This window comes from Mustela erminea, chromosome 4 (genome assembly GCF_009829155.1).
Source record: "Mustela erminea isolate mMusErm1 chromosome 4, mMusErm1.Pri, whole genome shotgun sequence".
Taxonomy (NCBI): domain Eukaryota; kingdom Metazoa; phylum Chordata; class Mammalia; order Carnivora; family Mustelidae; genus Mustela; species Mustela erminea.
In genome coordinates, this window is record NC_045617.1 from 63,402,315 (window position 1) to 63,429,534 (window position 27,220).

General features: G+C 40.7%; 1 protein-coding gene across 6 annotated transcripts in view; it reads left to right on the forward strand.

Annotated features, from left to right (window-relative positions):
• The window catches only part of NHSL1 (NHS like 1), a 229,637-nt gene that overhangs the window by 195,811 nt on the left and 6,606 nt on the right, over nt 1-27,220 (forward strand). For 5 of the 6 annotated variants that reach the window (XM_032339387.1, XM_032339382.1, XM_032339385.1 and 2 more), the window contains exons 4-7: nt 11,667-11,859; nt 16,131-16,262; nt 22,793-26,032; nt 26,544-26,676. In XM_032339387.1, coding sequence (XP_032195278.1) covers nt 11,805-11,859; nt 16,131-16,262; nt 22,793-26,032; nt 26,544-26,676 — 3,560 coding nt within the window. In that variant the 5' untranslated portion in view covers nt 11,667-11,804. The remainder of the gene's footprint in view (nt 1-11,666; nt 11,860-16,130; nt 16,263-22,792; nt 26,033-26,543; nt 26,677-27,220) is intronic. The other variant, XM_032339383.1, reaches the window with a different exon arrangement.

Consider the following 27,220-nt stretch of genomic DNA (forward strand, 5'->3'; position numbering starts at 1 on the left):
TGTTGTATCCCAAGTGCCTACCTAGATTTGGGTTTGGCATGTAGTGAAGACTCAGTCGTTTTTCAGTGGAATGATTAAGACCAACTTCTCAAGGACTTCATAACTGCAGTTTACCCCTCTCCCTTTTATCTAATCAGTTTTCTCTCTCTGTTGCATCATAACCATCATTATTTGAACACGCTGTGTTTTCTTTCATCTTGATGGAACCCTCGTTTGACCTTTCATCCCCCTCCAAATTCTGCCATGTTTTTCAGTTCTTTTAAAGAACTTCTCCAAGGAACTGTCTAGACTTGCTATCAATACCGCCTTTTCTCACGGTCTCCTTTGAACCCCCTCCGAATAAGCTTTTATCCCCACCACGCTACTGAAATTACTCTGTTAAGTCTAATCATCACGTCTACCTTGCCAGATCTAATAGTGAGTTCTCAGCCTTCCTCTGATTCAACCTCTCAGCAGCCTTTGACATAGTTTGCTATTCTTTTCTTCTTAAAATACTTTCTGTGCTTGGCTTTCAGAAGACCACACACTCTGGTTTTCCTCATCACTCGTGATCCATTGCTTCTCAGTCCTTTCTTGGATGCTCTTCCATGTGTCTGAACCTTGGTGTAATTCTGCTCCTCTGAAACCCGCTCACTCCTTGGGTGATTTCATTGAGTCCCATGACCTTAAGTTCCATGCACTGAAGTTTCCTAAATTTCTATTGCTAGTCCAGACTCATACATTTTTCTGCTTACTATACATTCCCACCTAAATGTCTTATGGGCATCTCAGATTTCCCAAATCCTAGCGTGTGATTCTCCCAACCCTACTTGCTCCTCTCATAGTTTTCCCCAGCTCGGTAAACCATAACTCCATTCCACTAGATGCTTAAGTGAAAAATGTTGAGAACTTTCTTGATTTTTTTTTTATTCTCCCACTGTAAGTAAATTCTATAGAATTACCAACAATTGAACCACTACTAAGACCTCACATCTGACGTTATGTAATGATTAAGTCGAGGGCATGTTTCTAGAGTGGGTGGTAGGGGCATGTTGGAAGTGAGGTGGTAAAGGACCAAGGCAGGGAAAAGATGGATTAGCTCTCTAATTGTCTTGAGTTCACCAAGAGTGTTTACTGGGATAGTGGTGGAGGGAGACTGAGTTGGCATCACAGGATGGCCATGCTAAGTGAAGGAGTTAGCTTTTATTGCAGAGTTCTTAGGAAGTCACCAACATATTTTTGAAGCAGAGCACTTTAGGATTATGTATTTATAACAAAAGTTATATATACCATCTTTTGTTAGATGAAACTGATTTTCAAATTTACATAATGTATCCAGTCTAACTGTAGAACTTCTAGAAAGGGAGTATTTTAACAGACTGATTTCTATTTTTAAAAATAGAGAAATTTTATCAAAAATTCAGATGGGATTGACCGGAAAAAAAAAGATAAGTATGTTAGGTAATGGATGGATTTACTAATCTTCTTGTGGCAATCATTTTGCAGTCTATACATATATCAAATTATCACATTGTATACCTTAAACTTACACAATGTTCTATGTTGATTGTATCTTGATAAAGCTGGGTAGAAAAATGAAGTCCATTAAAAAAAAAAAAGAAAAGGACCAAATTGAGAAAAGCACCAAGCTTGGATGGTTTCTTAGAGAAGGTTCTATTAAAGCTTTTAAAGAGTAAGTAAATCCAATGCTTGAAACTTTCGCAGAGCCAAGAAAAAGAATATGGTGTGTGGGGTTTTTTGTTTGTTTGTTTGTTTGTTTGTTTGTTTAGTGAATTAGCTTAACCTTGAGGCCAAACCTGACAAAGACTACACAAAGCAGAAAATCAGCTGGCCATTCTCACTCACAAATATTGTCATTGGAAGTCATAAGTGGAATGTTAAGAAACATAATCTAACAGCTCATTACAAGACAAATAACTAAAAAATCAACCTGGATTTTTCCCATTAGTAATGCAAGGATCTTCAGTATTGGGTAGTCTAATCACATGGCAATCATATTGAAGAGAAAAATCAGGTCAAAACCATAAATACTGACAAGGTATTTGATACAATGCAATAGCCATTCTTGATTTAAAAAAAAAAAAAAACCCTATAATACAGGACCAAGTAGATACTCATAAGTTAAAATGTATCTGCATTGTCACCAAATCCAACATGATTTTTAATGAGCCATTCTTGTTAGAGTGAGGCATAAGACAGCACATTCACTATCACTATTATTGGGGAAAACCAGCCAGAATGATTAGAAAAGGTATAGAAGAAGAAGCTCAAAAATAGGAAAGCCTGAGATGATATTATCATTCTTTGTACACGGTAAGTCTGTATACTTGGTGAATCCAGGAAAATAAAAATTTGAAACCGCAATCAATAGTAGAATTCAGTGACAGAGTAAGGTATGAAATTGATGTATAGAAATCAATAATTTTCATATCTACAAAAGAAAGTAATAAGATGTAGGAAAAATCTTAAGTTGTGCTAGCAGACCAAGTAGGGATAAATTAATAAATGTAAGATTTTTGTGCAAAAAATTTTAAATACTGTAGAAGAACACAAGATTTGAATAAATGAAAAGACTTATGCCCTTAGAGGACTCCGTATCAAAAAACTCATTTCTGTCCAAGTTAATTTATAAAATTAACACAATACCAATAAGAAGTTGACTAGTTTAGTTTTGGTTTGGTTTAGAGTCAATTTGGGGGATGGGAAGAGGAGGGAGAGAAGAGAGAACCAGAGAGGCTGAATCTTAAGGGTCAAAGCTAGGAAAGCTGTAAGGTCCAGGAGCACTAAGAAAGGAGAACTGGCCTCACCGAGTATTTAAGAGTCAGGAATGACTCAGTGTGGAACCTGGGTATACAGACCAGTGGGACAGAATGTTAAATATAGAATATAAAGTTGAGCAGGAAACCTAAATCTTTTTTTTTTTTTTTTAAGATTTTATTTATTTATTTGATAGAGATAACAAGCAGGAAGAGAGGCAGGCAGAGAGAGAGGAGGAAGCAGGCTCCCTGCTGAGCAGAGAGCTCTATGCAGGGCTTGATCCCAGGACCCTGGGACTATGACCTGAGCTGAAAGCAGAGGCTTTAACCCACTGAGCCACCCAGGCGCCCCAGGAGACCTAAATCTTTATGGTATATGACCAAGTTGGCATTTAAAATCCCATGGGAGTCCAGTAACTATAAAAGGGGCTCCCAGCCAGAAGTTTATAGTTTCCGTGTTAAGAACAAGACCCTTAAGTTCAGTTCGTGTTCTTAAAAGTCACTCTGACAGTTGGGGTTATTTTAGATACAGACTATGTAGACGTCAATGTGAGGGAAAATTCAGGGAAATACTTTGGTTTGTATTTTCCTCGGTAAACCGTTTGGTGAGAACAGTGGACTACATAGACTTTAACAAGTGCTTTAGGCTGCAAATACTCTGACATTGAAAGAAGCATATAGAGTGAAAAACATCTAATTTGCATTCAGCCATATGAAGCATTTATTACATGCCCAGGATGGTAGCACTCTTCTAAAATGAGTATTACTAATAAGGTAAAGGCTAAATACCTAAATTAGAACAGAAAACCTAGGGGACATGTGTTCTGGGTGTTTATTCTAGAGAATTATTTATTCTACAGTCTATCCTAATGCAAAACATTTACTTAAGTAAGACTCCGGTTCTTGGTGTAAGGAATGGTGTTTTGCTAACGATACCCATATGTATCTTTCAAAGTGTAACAAGAAAAATAATTAAAATATTTCCAGTGATAGAGGTTATATATAAACCTGCTGATTGAAAAATGCTGTCTGCAAAGGGTTTTCTCACAAAATACCTTTTTTTTTTTTCAACTATGAAATCAGAGAGTAAGTCATTGCTTTAGTACTGTTGGAGTCTTGAGGGTTTTTGTGTGTTCAGTTTTCAGTGTGTACCAGGTACTACCAAACAGGTTTTTCAGGTATTTGAAGGAAGTTCAGTTAGAGATGACAAAACATTTCCTGTGAGTTGATAGGGCATTTCTTCAACTGCCATTGTTGGAGGTTGTATTTGATGATAGGTTCACTGCATCAGGGAAACATTCATAGAGGCCCCATTGTCTCAACAGAAAGGATGTCAGTCATGGGTTACTCAATCTCTTGTGTAAAATTAACCCCCAAACACATAAATTAGACTGGGATTATAGCAATAAAAGGTTGGCTTTAATAGTATTGATAGAACCCCAGAGTTTCCATTTCCTGTTATTCTTTGAACTGGCATCTCAGGTTCTGTTTTAGTCTTCATTGATGAGGCATAGTTAAATCAAAGAAGGACTTTGAGGAAGACAATAGGACAGGAGCCTTGCTCTGTAAGTGCACAGGTGGGAGTCTTACATCACATGATGCTTGAGAACAGTGATTTGGGGTGGCTTTTCCACCTGTTGAAGCCGAGTAGTCTTACATAAATTGCTTCTCTCCATGAGCTTCAGTTTCCACACTATAAAGAGTTATAAGCCCTGTGTTGTGGTTTGCTCAGGACAGGACTGGTTTACAGCTGCTAGCGTGTATAATTATTCAGAGCACCCCCTTTCACTTTCCAAGGAATTCTGGCTTTGATAGTAAATTACATGGCTACCTTATCTACCTTGGAGAGGGATGTGGTGAGGTTGAAATGAATTAAGGTTTGTGGAATTCTTCGCTGGTGCCTGGCACACAGAATATGCTCAAGTAATGATTAGTACAGTATCCTTAAACTGCTTGATTTTTCAACCAGACTTGAAAGAAAATGACCTCATGGACAATGACATTTGGCCACTCTCCCAGCCATCCTCAGTCTCTTATTCCACCCACCTAGAATTGCTTGCCTAAAGCAATGAATTTGAGAGGTTTGAGCAACTACTAAAAAAATTCTGGTGGTTTTTTCTTTGTAGGTTATCGCCAAGTAGAGCTCCTAGCGATCATACTCGTATTAACTTTATAATAATGGTACAACATTTTAGAATATTTTCCAAACTTTTTACACAGTGTATCTCCTTTTCCATGGGAACTCCTGTGAAAGAAGTGTTTCATAATCATTATTATCATTTTAATGATCTGAAGTCTGAGACTCAGAATTTATGAAATTACTTACTTTCCTAGGAGCACATGGCTAGAGTGTGTCAGGGAAGACATGAGTGCAAGGCCTTTTACTTTATACTCCATTTCCTTTTCCTTGTGCTATGTTGATGAAACAAAAGGGCAAGGTTATTAAATGAACCAAATTTCTTCTCATTATGCCTGCTATTGTTATTTTTCATTCTACTATTGACTTGTCTGATACTCATTCATTCATGATTTTTGGATTTTTTTTTTTAACCGTTTATGTGCTCCTTGGGCTCAGTACATACACATAGTACCTGGCCTCAGGTGGTTTATGGTCTGGAAAAAACCCATGATACCTCTAGATGCTGTCATGTCAGGGCATCTCTGTGTGAGTCATTTCAGGGCACTGTGGGAACACAGAGGAGTCTGCTAGCTCCATGTGTTCAGTGTGCTACAATTTGGGACACCTTGTCACTCTGTGTCTTACAAGAATGAGAGGACTGGGGACGGTTATTTTTCCAGGCCTTTATGCATTCAGACCGGTGAGCGTGTCTCTAGTAACTTGTCCCAGTTTCTCTTGTTGTAAACATCCCATTACACTGGAATAAGGCTCTCTTCACGTCTGCCTTCCCCTCTAAATGGGGACACAGCATTCTTGTTGATATTTCTATCATCTCCCAATATGGAACCAAGTGCCAGCATGCGGAGAAGTTGAGGAGCCAAAGACTAGGCTTAATGCTGTATGTGAATCTACTTAGTACTTACTGCAGCCACAAGAGGTAGCTTGGATTATTCACAATCACAGATGAAGAAGCTGTATTTTGGGGAGATGATATCATTGCTTCAGATCACATAGTTTTAAGATACTGAAACTGAAATCTCTCTTTTAGAGCAGTGTTACTGAGATTCAATTTATGTAAAATAAATACACATATTTAAATTATACAATTTAACAAGTTTTGACATATGTTAATACACATGAGCCCATCCCAGTCATGAAAGTGAACACCCTCGGCATCCTTACAAGTGAGCCAGGATTCAAATCCAGATCTGTGGCTCCAGAGCTCCTGCTTTCCCTCCCTCGGGGAGTGGATGGGGGAATTGAGTGTTAGCCATGTCGGCCTTCTCCTCCTCACCTCTTTCTCTTCGGGCGTTCTCAATTGTTGAGATGACAGAAAGAACAGCTTTTACAACCCAATTATTCATCGATAAAAGAGTGAATAGATAAATATGGCATTGGAATGGAGTGTATGCCCGAAAATGAGTGAATTGTAGGCTCACATAAAAACAGTGTTCCTATGTCTTAGAAACATAAGAACACAACACAGAGAATGAAACCATTTTTATTAAAGCCAAAGCAAATATAAAGATGTAATTTACACCTGTTTGTACACACATCACAAAAAGTAAGGGGATGATTAGTGCATAGCTCAGGAGAGGGGTTACCTTGGGAGATGCAAGGAGGAACATGGAGGTAGATGCGGTTATTGGTAATATTTTATGTAAGTCATGGGTTGGTAAGTTCTGATATAGTCATTATGTTATGTTACATACTTTATATATATCATTTATGGAAATTAAAAGATTAAAAACAAATGCTGAATGATTTTAAACATTTATGTTCTAATTAAGTATCTTCTGTTATTTTAAGGGAAAGACCACTTAATGCAAGAGTTGAAATCCACACTATTTTAACTCAATAGATAACACTGATAAAGGGGCTATCTTTGTAGTAAATGGAATAATACACTGACGGGGAGAAAAGGAAGACAGTTATTTAATAATGTGGACATGGTCACCACTACTGGGCCGTCATGGAAGTTGTTGGATGAACCATGAACTGTGTTTCTGTGTGGATCCATGTCTACCATCACTTCTTTTTTGGTTCTTGTTAGTCCAGAGGGGGAAAGAAAAATAGGAGAGAACAGAATTAAGTCCGGTTCTTTTTTGTCTGAATACACTAAGGGTAGAGGAAGCACAAGCCAAAAAAGACTGCAGAAGTTTTGACACCTTATGAAACCATCTAAAATCTTGAAAACCAAAAGTAAAGAGAGATGTAATTCTGGGAAGAAAGTCGCCAAAGACTGAATAAGTGTCCTACAAAAATGAGTGGATTACATGTTGATAATTCTCTTAAATAATGCTTTGTATAGTTTCATCTGTTCTGTATTTTCATGTAATAATTGCTACATGAGTGCTAAATTTAGCTCTGGTTATAATTCTAGTTTCTAATTTCTAAGAGCATAGCAGATTAAAAAAAAAAAAAAGAAGCAGCAGCAGCAGCCTGGGCTAGTCTATGATTTCACAGTTAAGCTCACTTTTTGATAACTTGGCGAACTGCCAAAGACATCATATTTCAGGCTCCACTGTCCATCTGGTGGGAGCTTGTCTGATTTCCAGACAGGGCTAGTAGTCTCTGAAATGGAGGTTTGCAGCATCCAAAATCTACAAAACAAGTGCTGGGGTGGCTGATGACTTCCTTTTCTAAATTAAGTATTTTGGTGCAAGATAATGGTGGCTTCTTGGTTCATTTGTGACTCTCCATTCCTTCCAGGACTAAGATATGGGGAATTGATGCACATTATTGACCAATGGACATGTCTAAAATCTGCATCTAAGTTCTGAAAGCAAGCCAACTTTAAACTCAATGTTTAGAAAAAGAATTGAGTCCATATTGAGGGATTCCATTAATACGAAGCATGGTGAAGCTCTTGGAGTTACTGTCTTATGAACACAGGGAGTTTGAGTGGCTCAAAACCTACAACTACTAGATGACAGAGCCAGGGTGCTGATGCTTAGTGTTTCACTCTGGGGAATAGTACTTCTTTTATTATACCACACTTGGGGGCTTTTATAGATTTGCAAAAGGTTTGTTCTTAAATAAGAGACACAAATGGAGATTTTTATCTTTGGATCAGACAACCCAGTAATTGACTGCAAATATTGCCGGGTTGATACACTGTTTAAGAGACTTTTGAGGGGTCAATTCTGGATTCTAATCCCGGTTGTTCACTTGTGTAGTTCCCAAAAGTAAACTTACTTTGCTCCATATCCTTATTTATAAAATGAGGCTAATGCTCTAAAGATGAAAATGAGGTACCAATTTCTTCAAAGCCTGCAACCCAGAGCAAGGCATGTAGCAATCAGTTACTAAAGGGTGACCCTTTGTTAGCGAAAATTCTTCAAGGGTTCTCCATGCAGTTCTGATTTAAAGCTTCATGGAACTTACATTCTCATGGGAGAGATAAACAAGATGAGTAACTGAAATTTATGGATACAAGTGATATGTGCTAAAGAGAAAGAACAGAGAGGGGAGAAACAAAATATTGGGGAGCAGTTAAAATTTTAGGGATACTGAAGAAGTAAGACCTCAACAAGAAGGGGACTCTTGAATGAACACCCAAAGAAAAATAAGCTGTAGATGTCTAAGGGAAGAGCACGTCAGCAAATGGGAGCAGCAGTTGCAAAGGCCCTGAGGCAGGCAGGAGTGTACATGATATGTACAAGAAAGTGCATGGAAAGGGTAGTGTGGCTGGAGTAGGATAAGGGATAGAATAGCAGGAGATTCAGAGATAGCAGAGGGCCAATGGCAGATCACGTAGGGCCTTGAAGGTCATAGTAAGGATGATGGGGCCCTTGAGCAGAGGAGCAACATGATCAGACTTACATTTTAAAAGGCTCCCCTGGCCTCTGAGAAATAGACCTGGAGTGGGAGGGTAGTCAACATAGACAGAAGCATGGAGACCAGTTGAGAGGCTAACGTAATAAACCAGAGCATTACAATATCCACCTTACTGGAGTAATTATGATGTGTTCACTGTTGAGATGCAGGAGGTTTTTTCTTGTGCCCTTTGCCGTGTTTATAAATACTAGGAGGAAGAAGAGTTAGATTGTTCTGGAAGTCATTACTTTCCTGGCTTTAATTTTTCATTAGAACGTTTAAGCACTGCGTAATAGTCACATTTGTATATAACATTATTCTGTGCTGTGCTTGGGAAATTTTCTTGCAAATGAAGGGAGTACTTTATAGAACAGATTACCTTTGAAAGTTGTCATACTGGAGCTATCCCTGGTGATTATCCCATGGCAGCAAGACTAAACCGAAGGACTGTTTCATTGTGATCAGTTGTCAGTCCTGACGCTGTCAGCCAACTAAAAGCAAAGTAGGTTACTGGGGCTGATGAGCACCACTGAGACGCACACAGACTGTGAGACAGTGCTTCATTCATCGTCTCCCTTGGTAGATGTCACATGGAAAAGGGAACCCTCTCTGCAGGATGTCACCCTGCTACTTATCCTCCATCAAGCTGCGGCTTTACTTTTCTCACTGTTAGGATGTGCTTCCCATGGCCTTCAAAGCTTGTGCCTTATTTCAGGATTACCTGAAAAATTACTTCTCTGTGTACATCAGAAAAATGGAGTAACCCAGTTTACTAGGTTGAGACTCACTCTTCAGTGTCCTGAAACTTTCATGAAATTCTCGTATAAAATTAGTTTTAATTTACTTTGTGTACGTATGTGTGGATCTGTGTCTTAACGGTAGAGAATATATAAGTCAAATTTAACAAGAATGTTACAAGTGCAAAAAGGCTGGAATAATATATTTATATCACTCTGGCTTAGCTACTGCTGCTGACCCCAAAATTCCTTTGATTGTTTTTCAAGGATCTGTAGGAGTTGTAACTATTTTCCCAGAAGTGGATTAAACATGAATGGATATGGTATAATTTAGTACCATAATCAGATGTCAGTAACATATGCTCATCATAAGTTGACTATATTTATTTGTCAGTTTAATTACAAACATTATTTCACATTTTCCTTTGGTGGGAAAGAAACTTGAGTATCATTTTACATGTTTTATGTATCAAGAATATAAAGTCAACAATAGAGATATTTAATTACGATTTATTTTATTAAATAAATAACACCTTCATTGTTGGTAGTATTTTTTCAATAAAAGAAAAAATTGGGTACTTGTCAATTCATGATTTTGCTTTCCTGAAGTCACGTTTTATGACCATTACCTTCATTTCCATGATATTTGTCATAGACATTTTCACAGATACCAGAAGTCTTAAGAGTAGCTCTTTGGGGGGATTCAGGAGGTAAACCTATAGCAAAGGAAACTTTAGTGTTCAGAAATAGCCTGGACATCACTTAACCAGCAAGGATAGAATGAATGGACTCCAGTCTTCAGATTATTAGTCTAGACCCTGTCCCCAACACCAAACCATTTCTGTTGGCTCTTCTGTAGTCTTTTTCAAATTTGTGGAGGGCTGGTAGTTGTAGAATAAAAACAGATATTTTGCAATAAGATGAATCCAATAGTAATAAGCAGTGGTGACAGTGTTCTTCTTAGTGATTGAAATTTCTACCTGACGCATTTCTATAAATTTCTTACCAGTGTCCTCTTAGAAACTTGCATTAAATCCAGAAAGATATCAATGCCTGTTTTTTAAAGATAGATGAATCCTCACAAACATGATGTTGAATGAAAGAAGTAAGTTACAAAAGAGAATGTACACCATGGTTCCCTTTGGTTGAATATAGGCAAACAAAGCTATGGTATTAGAAGTGAGGAGGGTAGCCCCCTTTGTGGTTTGGGGAGCGGAGTGTTGAACTGACTTGGGTGCTAGTGACACAGATACTCCTGGGGAACCTTGGAAAGGTTCATTGACTGTTTATTCTTAAGTAAAACTCTTTTAAATGCCTTATTTTCACAAGTGGAAGTTAGTTGAAATGCTTTCAACTCAAAGGGCCGTTCTTAGACATTTATTTTATGTTACTGCAATTTCCCAACAAAAGCCAGTTACCCTTATTTGGTCATCATTGTTGTTTGTGAGCACACTGTATTTCTTTTGAGGTCTTGGATCTGCTCTGTCGAAGAACCAGCTGCTCAGCAGCCACGTGAAGTCCATCAGAAAGCGCTTGCCAGGTTTCTTGCTTACGCTTTCTAAGATGGTTTGGGAAGAAAAGGATGGAAGACGGGCTCCCCAGTTAGGATGTTAATCTGTATCAAAACAGACCCTGCCAGAAATGTTTTCATGGAATTCTGATAAGGCTCAAAGCAGAGAGCTTCAGTCAGCTTCTTAGAATTTAACAATTTCACACTGATTTTTTTCACATAAATGGTTTCAGAAGAGCACACACAGTTGAGTAACAATAGCCTTATGATTTCAGAAGTGTTCCTTGAAGTCAGTGCCTAAAAGAAATAAGATGAGGCTAGAAATTACTGTGAGCAAATAAAACTTTTATAAAAATGGAAACCGATGGCCCCAGCCATGAAGTTTCTCTAGGCTCCTTGTGGTAAACAAAATCCATAAGCTTTCTGACCACAGTAAGTATAGGAAAAGCAGGAAGAACTGAAAAGATATTGTGGGTCAGCAAAACCTTTTGCAGTCCTCATGGTTTAGAGACTAAGGCCACTGTGTGAATTGTTTATCTGTAACTGGTCAAGCTCAAGGTGAAGAACAGTTTTCTTGCAAACCATTGCTTCTTTCTTAAATGTGACTTTTTGTTTGGTTGCTTTAAATCAGTTTAAAAAAAATTTTTTTTTAATAAGAAATGTGTTTTTAAATGTTTCTGCCAGCTGTTTACACGATATACCTCTTCTTCCTTTTTCCCCTGCAGTGTTCTATTTCTTCATCAGAAGAAGAAAGACTTATTTCCATCAGGAGACCTAAAACGCCAACCTCAAGTGACTTCTCTGACCTTAATACTCAAACAAATTGGACCAAGTCACTTCCCTTGCCAACACCAGAAGAGAAGATGCGACAGCAAGCCCAGACGGTCCAGGCTGATGTGGTTCCCATTAACATAACTGGTATGCTTTGCTATGCAGATAGGTTTCTAAACGCACTTGGGCTTTTGTTTGTTACGAGCTCTTAGCATCTCATTTATAAATCAGCGGTAAATAGCTGTACTCTGGCTTCCTGCTCTTCGTTTAGTGAAAGGAATATTAAAACTTGTGCGTGCATATGAAATATTTCTTGCTTGTTAGAACACTGTGTTACCAAAGGTTAATATCATGTAATTCATCAAAAGTGTGTGTGTTTTTTTTTCATTGAATTACTTAAAATATCTTACTTTAAATATTTTATTTGAGAACATCTTCTAAACATGGTCCTGGGTAAGAAAACAATGACATGTTTCCCTTCTAAAGGTTTGTTTTATATAGTATTTATAGAAGTGAAGAAATAACAGTTTTGTGATATTTCTAAATGATACATTTTCTTACCTTTTTGTCTTCTCAAGCAGAAAAAGGGAAAATTGCTTAAAATAATATCAAGTGAATTAACAATTTTAAAGTTAATAGGATGGCAAAATTATATTTTGATTCCCATAAATTTGAATTCTGCACTCTTCAAATAAAAATCAGTTCCTTCTGAATATAAAATTTTAGAATATGTTATATTAAGTTGGAATATGAATATTGCCAAATATGAAATTCAAGTTCTTTTAACCCACTGAGCCACCCAGGTGCCCCAAATTCAAGTTCTTTTAGAATATTAATATTATGCTCAGATTTTAATCATCTGTGATATTTAAGGGGACAAATAACAAGGTACATAAAGCTGAAAGGCAATATTTCACAAACTTAGAGGAGTTGTTAAAAGATTAAAAGTCAAAGTTTTCCTGCTTTATCATTTCCAGAGCTCACAAAGATTGGTCAGTGGTTTTGGCGGGAGGGTGTACTAAAAATAAAATAGATGTGTTAAGAGTTAACATTGGATAGGGTGTTCAAATGAAACATTAATAATAATCATCATTGATAATCAGTCCTTACAGAGCAAGATCTGTAGGGCAGAACCCAAAAAAACAGGTGACCAGTAAGGATGAATTTTCATTAAAAATTAGGATGAAAACCCATAGCAACCTTGCTGTACTTCTGAAGGTACCACTGTTGATCACTGTTAGAAAGGTTTTTACATTTTGATAGTTATTGAAGATTTTGTAAAAACCTTATAGCCGATTAAAACTTCCATTTAGAATAAAAATGACATCTATTTTGAATCCCAGAGAAATTTAGTAAATAAGTGAATGTATTATTTTAAATTCCATGTACATTTTTCCATACTTATTGTACTTAAGCCTAAAGAAATAACATAGTATTTTATTCCATTTTGCTTAGCAACTAATATGGTTGCTCTTTCTGAATATGATTCTCAGGCACCTAGGTCATATCTTTTTAAGGTTATTTTTCAAAGTAGCTGTGTTTCAGAAATAAAGTGTGTTCATTGCTTGGTGGAATAAGTGGACACATATTTTCTGTAAGAAAATGCATTACATTATTTGATTGATTAAATGCAGCAGAAACATAATTACATTATATATGATTAAATGCCTCAGCAGTAGTATTATAAGATAAGATTGTGCTATGAAATATGACAGTCCTTAATGGAATTAGGATAAATGTATTATCCTGAGATTAGGAAATTTAAAACAGAGTAACAATAGCTTCAGAAATAAAGAATTATTTGCAATGAAATGCACTGTAACAACAGTAAACAGTGCTATATCTTTGAGCTCTAATTCTCTCCTATTGAGGACTTAAGTGGATATGAAGTACATAGAGTTTAAAAGGAGTCGTTCAGCTACCACAGAGGAAAGGTGAATGACAATAAAGAAGTGAGCAGTATGAGTTACTTCAAAATGCAGTTGACTTTTGTGTGTTAACATTTTCCAAAATGTAATAATTAAATATAGTACCTAATTATGTATTTCTGGATCCAAGTGTTCACATACATACACTTACATTTCATAAAGAGATGCTTTTTTTCATATTCTGATATAAAGAAGCATTGTATTTAAATTCTTCACTTTTAGCAGTCAAATTGACATAGGTGTTATATAGCTTCCACTACTTAAATGTTGTATTTCTGAAGCCCTAGAAGACTTTTGAAACTAAAATGTAGCTTCCCATAGGGAACTGTCATATGTTCATTCATTTGGATGAACATTGACCATCCAGTTTGACTTTCAGTCAGGTTCAGCAGGGGGAAGAAATGTCGATAAATATACTGTTTCCCATCCAGAGTGAAGCTGACCAGGCATAGAGGTAGAACATTAGCACAATGAGCTGCCAGCCGGAAAATCAATTTAATCCCTTTAGTCATAGTCCTGTAGGGGCTCATCATTTTAGTTGAAGAGAAAAAAATGTTTCAAATGAAATGTATCTATGCATAGGCTTCATATTCTGCCATGTGGAATAACAAGCTTCCACCTGGAAGATAAAAAGAGGGGTAAACATGCTTCAGCAGTTTTGACGAACTGGCTTTGTACTAATGTCTGAGTTAGCCACGTTTATTTCTAAGTAGTAACCATGACTAAGGCTGTTTTTCAATGAAAGGGGGGGACTTAGTTCCTCTCAGCAGGTATTTATTAAATACCCACTTTGTGTCTAAGTGACACAGGGGGTGCTAAGGTATGTGAGTCATGATACCTACCCTCAAGAAATGTGTAGTCCACCAGGAGGGACAGACCTTTTAGGTCCTGATGCAAGATGGAGAGTTTGGTGCCTTTAACGGCATAGGTCTTCGATGTCCATTCTCATGGTTTGTTTCTTAATTTCCTTGGAGTTTGGGTGCCTTATCTTTTGGTTTTTTAGGAAGCAAAACTAGAGGGTAAATGGAACTATCATGTTTTGTGTGTTCTTAATGCCTTGATACAAGAAAATTGTTTTCCTCTGCCGCAGGAACTCATTTGCCCCTTATGAGCACCATGTATGCTCTCACACATAGTGGTGCATTTATCACAGCGTTGGCTCCTTCTGGTGTCTCACTGTCTTCTCTCAGTCCTTTCTGGTTTTCTCCATTAGGAACAAAGTTGCAGGCATTTTCAAAGTTGCCAGTATTTATTTAAGTCTGTTGCTTCCTGGGTGAACTGCGTTTTGATTGTTCAGATCTTTTATCTTCTCTTTAGATAAGTTTCTTTGTGCAGTTTATTCCTATTTAAATAGAGGGTACAACTGTTTACAACATACCACTATGAATGTGCGTCAGTATTGCTAAAAAGAGTAAATGTTTTCATACTTATTTTTTTTACAACATAAGAGTGATGGAAGTGTATAATTTGTGTACATAATATATTTTTTAAATCTCTTTTTGAGGAGAATAACCATTTAACAAGACAGTGCTATAAAAGTTTATTTGATTAAACTGGCAAATAATTTAATAAAGCAGACCAATCAGTAACTGATACTGTATTATTTTATGGTTTCCCATTGGTGTGTTAATCACACAAGCTCACAATGTAGAGATTAAAAAAAAGTCCTGTTGATATGGCATTCTAGGTTTGATTGTAAAATTACGGGAAATGTCTGAATTAAGATCAATTGTAAAAGGTGATTATAAAACAGAGAAAGCAGTTCAGCTTTAACAACAGCAGTGCTACTGGGTCTCATTGTGGTAAAAGTACTTGATCATTACAGAGAAAGCAGTTCAGCTTTAACAACAGCAGTGCTACTGGGTCTCATTGTGGTAAAAGTACTTGATCATTATAAGGCTTTTTATTGGTCGTGATAGTTGTATCTCACACCATAGCAATAACCACAGCCTGTCCAAATTGTCAGCCTCCCTGACTGAAAGAAAAAGCTCTTCTTGATAAGTTATTTGTATCCTTCCAGAGGACAAGACATAAGACAAGAGATAACCAAACAAACCCAATATGCCCACTGCCATCTCAAGTACACTGATTTAAGAGAGATTTCAGTAGAAGGCCTATGTAAAACACTTCCAAATGAGCCATCTTTTAAAAATAACACAGAATCAGTCTTCAGGTGTGTTACTAACAGATTGGCCCTTGTTACCCCAGGATGTCTGCAAATGAGATCAAGGTGTTTCCTTTGGAAGGACACACACCTGGAAATGGGAAAAAAAAAAAAAAAAAAAAAGCCTTATGATGATAATGTGCTTTCCTTCCTTTTTTTTTTTTTTTTTTTTTTTGTCCTTTCAGCATTCATCCATCATCATATGACTGGCTAACATCATTATTAATACCTTCTTATCATTTTACAACCAGCTTCTGGAAGAAAGTGCATGGTGTCGGCTTGCTTGAAAATAACATTGCTTTGCTTGTTCTACTACTCTATATTAGGGGAGAATTTCGATCGCCAGGCCAGCCTTCGGCGGTCTCTAATTTACACAGACACTCTGGTAAGACGACCGAAGAAAGTCAAAAGGAGAAAGACTATTACAGGAATCCCTGACAACATACAGAAGGAGCTAGGTATGGCTCATCAGAACTGTATTCTGTTGCCCCTGGTTACTGCTCAGCATTACCACGCTAACCTCGTTACCGTGCTTATGAGATCAATACATTCTGATAGCCGTGTGGTGTCCCCAGAGGGACCGCTTCTCCTCCTGAGTGAGGCACTGGGTGCAGGTCTTAACATCCCATGCAGATGATTTGTTGAATTTTGGTGAGAAGGGAACAGGAAGAGCTTACATGAAAACTGTTAACTGGGATGATGGAAATGTACAGTCATGTCCTCATCTCTGTGAACCTTGGCACGCCGGGTATTTCCACAACGAAACTTACCTTCCATTTCAATCCTAAGTTTTCATAAAACTGAAAACTCATTCTAGGACTTCAAATTATGAATACTGACTCCCTAGTCATACTGACAGTGTTGGTGGCGTTTTGTCATCCAAGAGACAGTGGTGTGGGATATTTAGTAAATTCCAGTACCCTAGAAATAGTCATTTGTGTTGGATAGTGCCTTAGGAGAGCTTCCAATGAAACAATTTCATAGGTTTCTGGTATTTTCCAACCTGTGATAAAAACACAAAAAAGACACCTTCCCCTTTTAGGGGGAGCGGCTAGTGGAAAGGGTTATTTACATAATTCACGTATCCAGATTATTTCTGCTTATCTTTATATGTGCTTTGGATAATCCTTTTCCTTCTATATTCACTTCCTCTCTCTGGTTTTTATTGGGCCCATTTGGGAATGTCTCCAGAGGCAGCAGAGAGCATACTGGGTAAGGGGCAGGTGCTCTGACACCACGCTGCGTGGATTCAAACCCTTACTCTCTGGGTGGCCTCAAGCTGATTACTTGACCTCTCGGAGTCTACTTCTGCATTCAAGAAGTGTGGGTGCTGATGCTAACAGGGCGTATGTCACAGGGTGGCTTGAGGACTTAATGAACTTAGGTGAAGCACTTGGTGCCCGGTGCTATATGTTCACTATATGTTCGCGCGAGAGCTGCTTTGATAATTACTGTTGAGAACTTAATACTACCTATTTTGAAATTTGCCTCTTCTCTGCAGCGGGCCTGTGGAGTGATTTCCTTATAGTTAACCTGATGTGTTTACTTTCATTTCCTGTTGAAGTTTATAGTCTAGAAACTCAGAATAATTATTTCTGAACGTGCCCAGGAGTCTTTGAGTCAAAATGAGTCTATCCTCACCGTGGTGATCTGTCTGTTACAGCACTTTGAGGTGGCATTGCAGCTGCCGACATTGTTCCTGTGCGTTTTTTCTCAACACCCTGCTTAAATGCCTTGTATTAGGGACAGAAGGCTCTTCTCTACCTGGTATTCTCTCGTACTGCTGCCCAGTTCTGCAGTCTGTACACTCCGCCTTCCAGACTAAAGCCACAGTGGGACAAGAATAGTGATGCTTTACTTTTGCTCTAGGTAGTTCCAGTGACCCAGATGGCATACAGGTGCCCATCTTATTTCATAATACAGGGTTTTATCACAAACAGAGGCAAGACCGCATCCATAGGATTTATGAAATTTGTCTTTGGTTCATACTGCTGCATCTGCTTCCAGATCTGGGCCAGTCCTGCTCATTCTTTCAGACTCTTTATTATTTTTTTTCCCTCTCCTTTAGGTGACAGGTAACTAATGTAAGAAACTAGTACATACTCATATGTTCAGTACTCATATCTTACAGCACTCAGGTAACATTTGTATTTTAAATGGTCTTTTAGGGGACGTTCTTTAACCTAAAGGAGTGACTTTAAAGATGGACCCTTTGTAAGATAACAAGGTTGATGTTTTGAGGTAGTCTACATGTTAGTGGCTGTACTACCAAACAGGTAGGTTTTGGATGGCTTTTTGCAAAGAGTGTAAGAACAGTTAGGCCCAGGTAAAGATATATATACACACAAGTATTCAACATGAATTCTCTCTCTCTCTATGCCCCTCAGCTCTTTACATGTGTATATATAATATGATTTTTAGAACCTCAGAGATAGAAACTTTTATCACTTTAATTACCAAACCAACCAGTATGGAGCCAGTAACTTAGTTGCCTCTTTGACCTTGCTAGAATGATCTGATCACCTACGTAAATCATATCTTCTCTAATTTTATTTTTAAAATCAATGATTGAGTCCCCAGGGCCCATGTTCATTTCTCTTTTGCATGTAATACAGAAACACCAGTAATGCTGGAGGAAAGAAAATAGCTTTCCCCATATCATTGCATTGTGATTGCCAAGCAGGAGACAGTTGATGTCATTTCATAGTCAATGACATGATTTGGATCCTAGCTGGTGGTCACCTGGGACAGTTGTATCTAAGAGCTACTGTAAAAAAAAAAAAAAAAAAAAGAAAGAAAGAAAGAAAGAAGGGAAAAATTAAAAAAAGACAAACAATTGTAGTTTTATAGATAGGCTAGTTTGAAGGATTGATAGAGTAAGGGAAAACAAATACAGTAACATTCAACAGAAAATTTGGATCATACATTTTTCTTCATTTTATGACTTCTGGGTGATCTTGCCTGTTCTCCCCAATATTTTGTACTTGTTAAGTTATCTGGTGGTTCAAAGCTTTGTACTACCTAACTAATGATTCTCAAAAACAAACACTTGGTATTTTCCATAAAAATTAGACTTTTCTAGATACAAAATGGAGGGAATTTGTCAAACAAATGAGGTAAAAAGAGAAATGATTATCAGAAAAAAAAGGACATTCACTAAGAAAGATACTTGCCATTCACTAGACCTTGCCCAAGTTGTTGGGGATTTGGATTTTTTAAAAAATCTAACCAGAGATTCTTCCAGAATTAGAGAGTTGATTGTACTTAATTCTACGTGCTTTTCACTTCAAAATCCATAAATAATGGACTCTAGAGGTGAGCCACTTAATAATGCTAAGTCAAGATATGATATTTATTGTTTCAAGCAGTTTATGGCTTGTTGCCTTCCATAATTTTTTTTTACTCTTACTATCTTAAATGTACATAGAAATGTATTTGAACAACCCCTCATGAGTTTTCATCTTCTAGAATCAGATAGGATCATTTTGTTGTTATATAATTATATTTGGTTACTGAGTAATTTGGATACTTCTAGAACAGTACCTCTTCCCCAAGCAGAAAAAGCTTCATTTAAAGGAATCCCCTTCTTGGGGCATCTGGGTGGCTCAGGCAGTGAAGCTGCTGCCTTTGGCTCAGGTCATGATCACAGGGTTCCTGGATCTCACCTACTGACGTGCTCCCTGCTCAGCAAGGAGTCTGTTTGTCCCTCTCCCCTGGCTCACGCTTCCCCCACCCCTTTCTTTCTCTCTCTCTGTCAAATAAATAACTAAAATCTTTATATAAAATAAAAGGAATCCCCTTCTGAATAATTATTGATAGTTTGTATTAAGAATACTAGGAACATAAGATCAGACACAACTTTTTATAAATCCACATATTAAACCTTAAATTAACTAACCTGTCTTCATTGATTACATGTTTTTTTAAAAAAAGATTTTATTTATTTATTTGACAGAGATTACAAGTAGACAGAAAGGCAGGGAAGCAGGCTCCCCGCTAAGCAGAGAGCCTGATGTGGGGCTCAATCCCAGGACCCTGGGATCATGACCTGAGTCGAAGGCAGAGGCTTTAACCCACTGAGCCACCCAGGCGCCCCTGATTACATTTTTTTTTAATTGAATATCCCTTGTAGTATTATGTAATAAGTAAGAAATACATATAATTATTTCTTTACATTATATTTTATAATCAGATACATCCTATTAAGAGTTTTAACAACACCTCAGAGGTCTATATTTGTTTGCACATGTCTTTTCATAGTCTCCTTCTGTTATTTAATTCTGGTCAAGATCCATTTATTTGTGTCCTTTAATATGTGACACTTTTTGTACTGTGAAAATATTAGAGGCTCTGTTCTGGGAATGGAACTTCAGGGATCCCTTTAATCAATGATATATGAGTTATTTTTTACGTATATTTTTTTTTTTAATTTTTTTTTTTTTAAGATTTTATTTATTTATCAGAGAGAGAGGTGGGGAGAGAGTAAGCACAGGCAGACGGAGTAGCAGGCAGAGGCAGAGGGAGAAGCAGGCTCCCTGCTGAGCAAGGAGCCCGACGTGGGACTCGATCCCAGGATGCTGGGATCATGACCTGAGCCGAAGGCAGCTGCTTAACCAACTGAGCCACCCAGGTGTCCCTTTACGTATATTTTTAAAGGTCTTCAGAAAAAATCATTATTTTTGTTTTTTGTTTTAGTTTTAGTTTTTGTTTAAGATTTTATTTATTTGACAGACACAGATCACAAGTAGGCAGAGAGGCAGGTGGGGCGTGGGGGGTGGGTTGGGGGTGTGGGCAGGGGAAGCAGGCTCCCTGCTGAGCAGAGAGCCCAATGCGATGCGGGGCTCAATCCTGGGACTCCAGGATCATGACCTAAGCTGAAGCAGAGGCTTTAACCCACTGAGCCACCCAGGCGCCCCAAGGAAAAAAAAATCATTATTTTAATAAGAAAGTTGTGCTGGGGGCGCCTGGGTGGCTCAGTGGGTTAGGCCGCTGCCTTCGGCTCAGGTCATGATCTCATGGTCCTGGGATCGAGTCCCGCATGGAGCTCTCTGCTCAGCAGGGAGCCTGCTTCTCTTTCTCTCTCTCTCTCTCTCTCTCTCTCTCTGCCTGCCTCTCCATCTACTTGTGATCTCTGTCAAAAAAAAAGAAAAGAAAAGAAAGTTGTGCTGGGCCGTAGATGGTGGACAAATTGCTATATTTCCATTTTCAGGAGCCTAGAATGGTTTCATGTTCAAAATTGTTAACTGAGAGAATCAGTATATTGTTTATGGCTCTTACAGACAGTTCAAAATCTACCACTGATCTCCTGCAAAAACGACTGCAATTTTGAAAGAAAAAGCTAGTAAAATCCATTGTTGAATGGAATAAGGTATCTTGAATATTTGGAACCAAACTGGTGCAAACTGATACAGCCAAACTAGTCAGTTTCTCCCTTCAGAAATCCCAAGTGGCAAAAACTTTATCTTTTGTTTTCTTTCCTCAAAGTGGACTTTTCTCCTCCTCCTGCCCATTGCCCACTTCCTCTCTTTCTAGGGAAGAACCTTATGTGTATGTGTGTGTATCTGTCTGTCTTCAGTGAGTGTGCCTGGCAGAGGGTAGGGAAAGGAGATAGATGCTCTCTGCTAAAGATACAGGTGTGAAAATAGTCTCCATCATCACAAGTGAGGGAACAGGTACTTTATGCTTTATTCCTCATAGGATGACATCTTCTTTGTGCTTCATACAAGAACATTGCTGCCATATTTGTAATATCCTTTGCTATTCAGATGAGCAAAGTGCTTTATAGCCAGCCAGGGACAGTGGTAAATTCACGCGGGATAGGGAGGGAGTTCCCAGGAATCCCATCACCCAAGTGAGCCAAGATGCTGGCAAGTACTCAGCTTGCATTGCTCAGCAAAACCCTGCTGGAGATGGTTTTTTTTTTTAAGTTTTTGAAACAATGTAAAAAAAACTGGTTATACTGTTATTTTTCAAGATTTAATGTATCCTAATGGTTACTATGCATGAATTGATTTTTTTTTTTTCCCTCTCTCTCTCCACTTTGACTAAGTTGTTGGTTTATGGTGTTTTTTTTGTTTTTTTTTTGTTTTTTTAAAGATTCTGTTCCGTTCTAGGTGGCTTGAAATCTAACTGTTACCTACACTTTAGGGTTGTTTTTGGTTTTTTGTTTTGGTTTTTTTTTTTCTCATCCATTTCCCTCTGTTTGGCCCTCTTGATGCCTTTTTTTTTTTCCTTTGCTTTTCTTTAAATATACCTACCTACTCTCAGTTTGGTTGTAAAGCTCCAAGAAATGAATAACTATAATTTGAGGAAAAGCTCACTGGATCAGTTCCTGCTGCTTTTCCCCCACCAGAACACAACAGATTGCTTCTGGATTTTGAATGTCACTGACAGACAGATGACAATGGTGTAAGATGGATAATGGAACGGTTGAAACACAGATGGGCCTGTAAATCACTTTTCCTTAGGTTTTCTTCTGACATAAAAAATTAATGTAATTAACACTGTTCTATACCAATATCCCTTGTAAATAGTGTCTCTGTAGCCTCCTGTTGAACCGTTCCATTCATCTGTCTTTGGGAAAGATGGTCACAGCTTGACAAGATGCCCTGCACAGTCACCTGGTGGGTGACAGGCCACCTTGAAATCTTTACTAAAAGGAGATTCTTTGAAAAGTAGATCTTCCAACAGGCACTCAGCCTTGATCTCAAAGAGAGTAACTGAGAATTCCATATGTAGCCCTTAGTCTATAGGAGGATTTGAAGTACAAATCAAGAGACGTACATGAAATTCCTAATAAAGGTTTTTACTTTAGGAGCTGTCAGTAACTATTTAAACTCTCACTCTGCTGCCTACAGGAGAAAAGAAACTAGATCAAGTAGAAAATATGTGTATTTTTTTAAATACAACAGGGTAAGAAGGGGATGAGGGTACAGGTGATGAACTAAGATATTTTTAGATAACAAGCCTCTTTCTGCTTTATCTCCAGCATCAGGCACGGGCCAAGATGATGTTGGGGGTCACTCAGTATACACCCCAGACCACTACTCTACACTAGGAAGGCTTGATAGCTCTCGGTCTGCGGGGCAGCGCTCAGAAACCAGGGACTCCAGCTGTCAGACTGAGGAAGTGAAAGTTGTACCACCTTCCATGAGAAGAATCAGGGCACAGAAGGGGCAAGGCATTGCTGCCCAGATGAGCCACTTCTCAGGCTCCTCTGGGAACATGTCTGTGTTGAGCGATTCTGCGGGCATTGTATTCCCTTCCCGCCTCAACAGTGATGCTGGTTTCCACAGTCTCCCACGTTCTGGGGCGAGGGCGAGTGTTCAGTCCCTGGAGCCACGGCTGGGAGCCCTGGGCCCCACAGAAGACCTGGATGGCCCTTATGCCTACCACAGCGATCACCCACAAGTAGATGAAAACTTAGGACATTTAGGAGGAGCCTCAAGGACTGGAATGCTTTTGAGGCCCAAGTCCCAGGAGCTGAGGCCTTTTGAGAATGTAATCAGCCCAGCATGTGTGGTCTCTCCTCACGCCACCTACTCCACCAGCATCATCCCAAATGCCACACTCTCTTCCTCCTCGGAGATTATTATTATTCACACTGCTCAGAGTTCAGGACAGCTGGACAGCAAAATTACCAGCTCCTCTTCGTACGCAAAGATAAAATCCAGAGACCACCTCCTCTCCAGGCATGCTAGTAAAGAGGACCATCAGCCTCCCAGTGGGAACTGGACAGAGGGTCACCCCAGCATTCTTTCACAGGCCTTAGGTCCCCATTCCCCCGCTGCCACCACGCTGTTGTCGCTCTGTGACTCAGCGGTCTCTCTTAATATGCCAGCACATCAGGAGAATGGATCCCAAGCCATGAGCTATAACTGTAAAAACCACCTGAGCTCTCCAGCCCATGCTCAGGACGTGGATGGCAAGAGTGAGTCCAGTTACTCAGGAGGTACGGGGCCCGGCAGCTCCGAGCCCTGGGAATACAGTGCCTCTGGTAACGGGCAGGCATCCCCATTGAAGGCACATGGGGCAACTGGCTACTCCACTCCCGGGAGTAACGTGAGCAGCTGCAGTTTGGACCAGACATCCACCAAAGATGATGCCAGGTCCTTGTATTCAGAGGAGCATGATGGCTACTACACGTCTATGCAGCCTGACCCGGGATGCAGATCTGGAAACCAGAACAGTAGCGATGGCTTTGGGAACCCCAGGCACAGTGTGGTCAACGTGTTTGATGGGAGAGCTCAGAAAAACCAAGGGGACCGGTCACATTTCCGTGACAAGTCTCTCTCACGGAATATCTCTCTGAAAAAAGCGAAGAAGCCGCCTCTGCCACCCTCGAGGACGGACTCCCTGCGCAGGATTCCCAAGAAAGGCGTCCAGTCAAACGGGCAGGCGCTGAACGAGAGCCTGATCGCCTCGCTCCAGCACTCGCTGCAGCTGAGCCTCCCGGGCAAGGGCGGTAGCTCGCCCTCGCAGAGCCCCTGCAGTGACTTCGAAGAGCCTTGGCTGCCTCGCTCCCGCAGCCAGAGCACGGTGAGCGGGGGCAGCAGCATGACCTCGGCCACCACCCCCAACGTCTACTCCCTGTGCGGGGCCACGCCGTCGCAGAGCGACACGAGCAGCGTCAAGTCGGAGTACACGGACCCCTGGGGTTACTACATTGACTACACCGGCATGCAGGAAGACCCCGGGCACGCCGGCGGGGGCTGCTCGGCCGGCAGCGGGGCGCGGGCCGGGAACGGGCCAGTCCACCATGTCCACGAGGGAGCCAGGACCATGATGCCCCAAGTGCCTGGTGGCTCCATCAAACCAAAGATCACATCGCCGGAGAAATCCCACAGGGTCACTTCTCCGTCCAGTGGGTATTCCAGCCAGTCCAACACACCCACAGCACTCACCCCCGTGCCTGTGTTTTTAAAGTCAGCGTCACCAGCAAACGGGAAGGGGAAGACCAAGCCCAAGGTGCCAGAAAGGAAGTCCTCTCTGATATCTTCAGTCTCCATCTCCTCCTCGTCCACGTCTCTGTCTTCCAACACTTCCACGGAAGGGGGCGGGACCATGAAGAAGCTGGATTCGGTGCTGGCGTCTCCCCCTGCCGCTGCCCCTCTTCCTTCTCCTCCCTCACCATGTCCTGCGGACAAGTCTCCTTTCCTTCCTCCTCCCCCGCCTTCAGCGGATTCCCCCAACGGCGCTCTGCCTCAGTCTCCCCTCTTCCCCCCTCCGCCGCCAGAAGCTCTCACTCCCTTCTCTCCCCCCACCAGCGCGTGCTTTCCTCCTCCCCACAGGGCACTTAGCCCCCTTACTCTGGGTGCCCCTGCTTCCCTGCCGCCTGCCCCCGCTTCCGGACCCTCCTCAGTTCCCCCGCCTGCCCCACCCCTTGACCCCAAATGGATGAAAGATGCCAGGCCGCCTTTGAAAAAATCTGGCCAGCCAGAATGCTCCCGGGAGGCCTTCCGGCAGCCTCCTAACAAGGAGGAGGGCAGCAGACCCCCCATGCCCCTGATAACCACCGAAGCGTTGCAGATGGTACAGTTGAGGCCCGTGAAAAAGCACTCAGGAACCGAGCAAGCACTGTTATATGAACAAGTATCTCAGGAAAAACTAACTCCGGTTGTTCCCCAGTATCATTTAAAGCCATCTGCTTTCATGAAATCCCGAAATAGCATAAATGAAATGGAGAGTGAAAGCCAGCCTGCCTCTGTGACAAGCTCGCCGCCGACTCCTGCCAAGAGCTTGAGTCAGGGTCACCAGGACAGTGCAGCCGAGCGTGGCCTCCCGAGCCGCAGCCCGGGCAGCGCCGGGGAGTCAGAGGCTGGGCCGGACCCCAGGGCCACCCCGCTGCAGGAGCCCCCCGGCCCTTCACCCAGCAGGAAGCCGCCCCCCATTTCCAAGAAGCCCAAACTGTTCCTCGTGGTGCCGCCTCCGCAGAGAGATTTCACAGCGGAGCCCGCGGAGAATGTGAGCGGAGCATCACCCATTCCCACGAGGGGAGAGGCAACAGAGAGTTGTAGAGCCAGGGCTGGTGCTGAGGAGACGGGCCCTGGCAGCTTGGTTCTCGAGGGAGGAGCCGCAGGAGCCGCGTCCCCGGATAGAGTGAAAGCCAATGTCCCCATGGTGCAGCCCGATGTCTCGCCAGCCCCCACGCGGGAGGAGCCAGGTGCCGAGAACGGTGCAGACGGTGGAGGCAGCGTGGAGAGCTGCCTGTCGCTCCAGGACGGAGGGCGTGAGTATGCTTTTCTCTCTCATTCCCCTTGGACCATATGCAGCCCCTGTAGAAGAGAAGGCTAGTGCGTGTCCCCTGGAAAGCCAGCAGCATGTGGGCTGCCGGGTCGGCCACACACTCAGGTTACCAACTAGGCATTTTAAGAAATTGGGGGGAAAAAAAAAATGGAGATCTCAGGGTATTGCTTCCTGAACGTCAGAAAATAGAGGGGTAGGGTGGTCTGCATCAGACAGGGTATTATTAAATAGCAAGGAGGAGTAGTCTCCCTTCTGGAGAGCTGCAGAGAAATGTTACAACAAGATTTAAGATAGATTCAGTAGGAGTTCTAGACTTCAACAGAAAAGAATGAGCTCTGGCTCTCCTGATCAGAATCGAAGATCAAAACGACAGACCCCACTGCCTGCCTGTCCTGTGGTCCTCCGTTGGCAGGAATGGCAGGGACAGGATACTGGGAAGCCTGGCTGAAGACTGAAATTAAGTCACTTGTGCGTCCTGTGCTTGCTGCTTCTAGCTGGAGTGCCAGAGCCTGACACAGCTGGTTCTTCCTCTGAAGCCAGTGACTTCCTTAGGGAAGAAGGGAGTGATGAGGTGATGACCCCCAGTAGACCCCGGACCACAGAAGACCTTTTTGCAGCTATTCACAGGTATCTAAAACTCCTTCCTCTTAATTTTGATCTTTATGAGTCTACCTTTCTAAATGCTTCCTCACCTTGTCTTCCTTGAGTGTTTTCCTGTCACCCATTAGCTTGATCATTTATTTTTATTGTGTTTCTGTATTCTTATTTCCTCTGACTCCCAATTTCTGTTTTACTTTGTTCCACTGATTTTTATGATGATATGGGGGACAGAGACTCCATGTGGTGCCTTCTGCTCGGCATTGCGCTTGCTGGCAAGAAATGCAATGTGTCAATCATATGACAGAGTATTTACAAGATTGGATTAGAGCAATGGGTAGTCCAGTCCAGGATGAGTGAAGCTGTTTTGTGGACATAAGCTACACAGACCAACTCCACAGGACTGCTTTCCTAAGGGTGTATTGTGGGGGTTTTTTGGGGTTTTCTTTGTTGTTGTTTTAATTATTTTTGTGTTACAGAAATTTCAGGATTTTTTAGTGCAGTTGTCTTGGCTACTTAAATATTTCAATACAAGAGTACAATCTTTTCAAAGCAGAGTGGAAGGAATTAAATT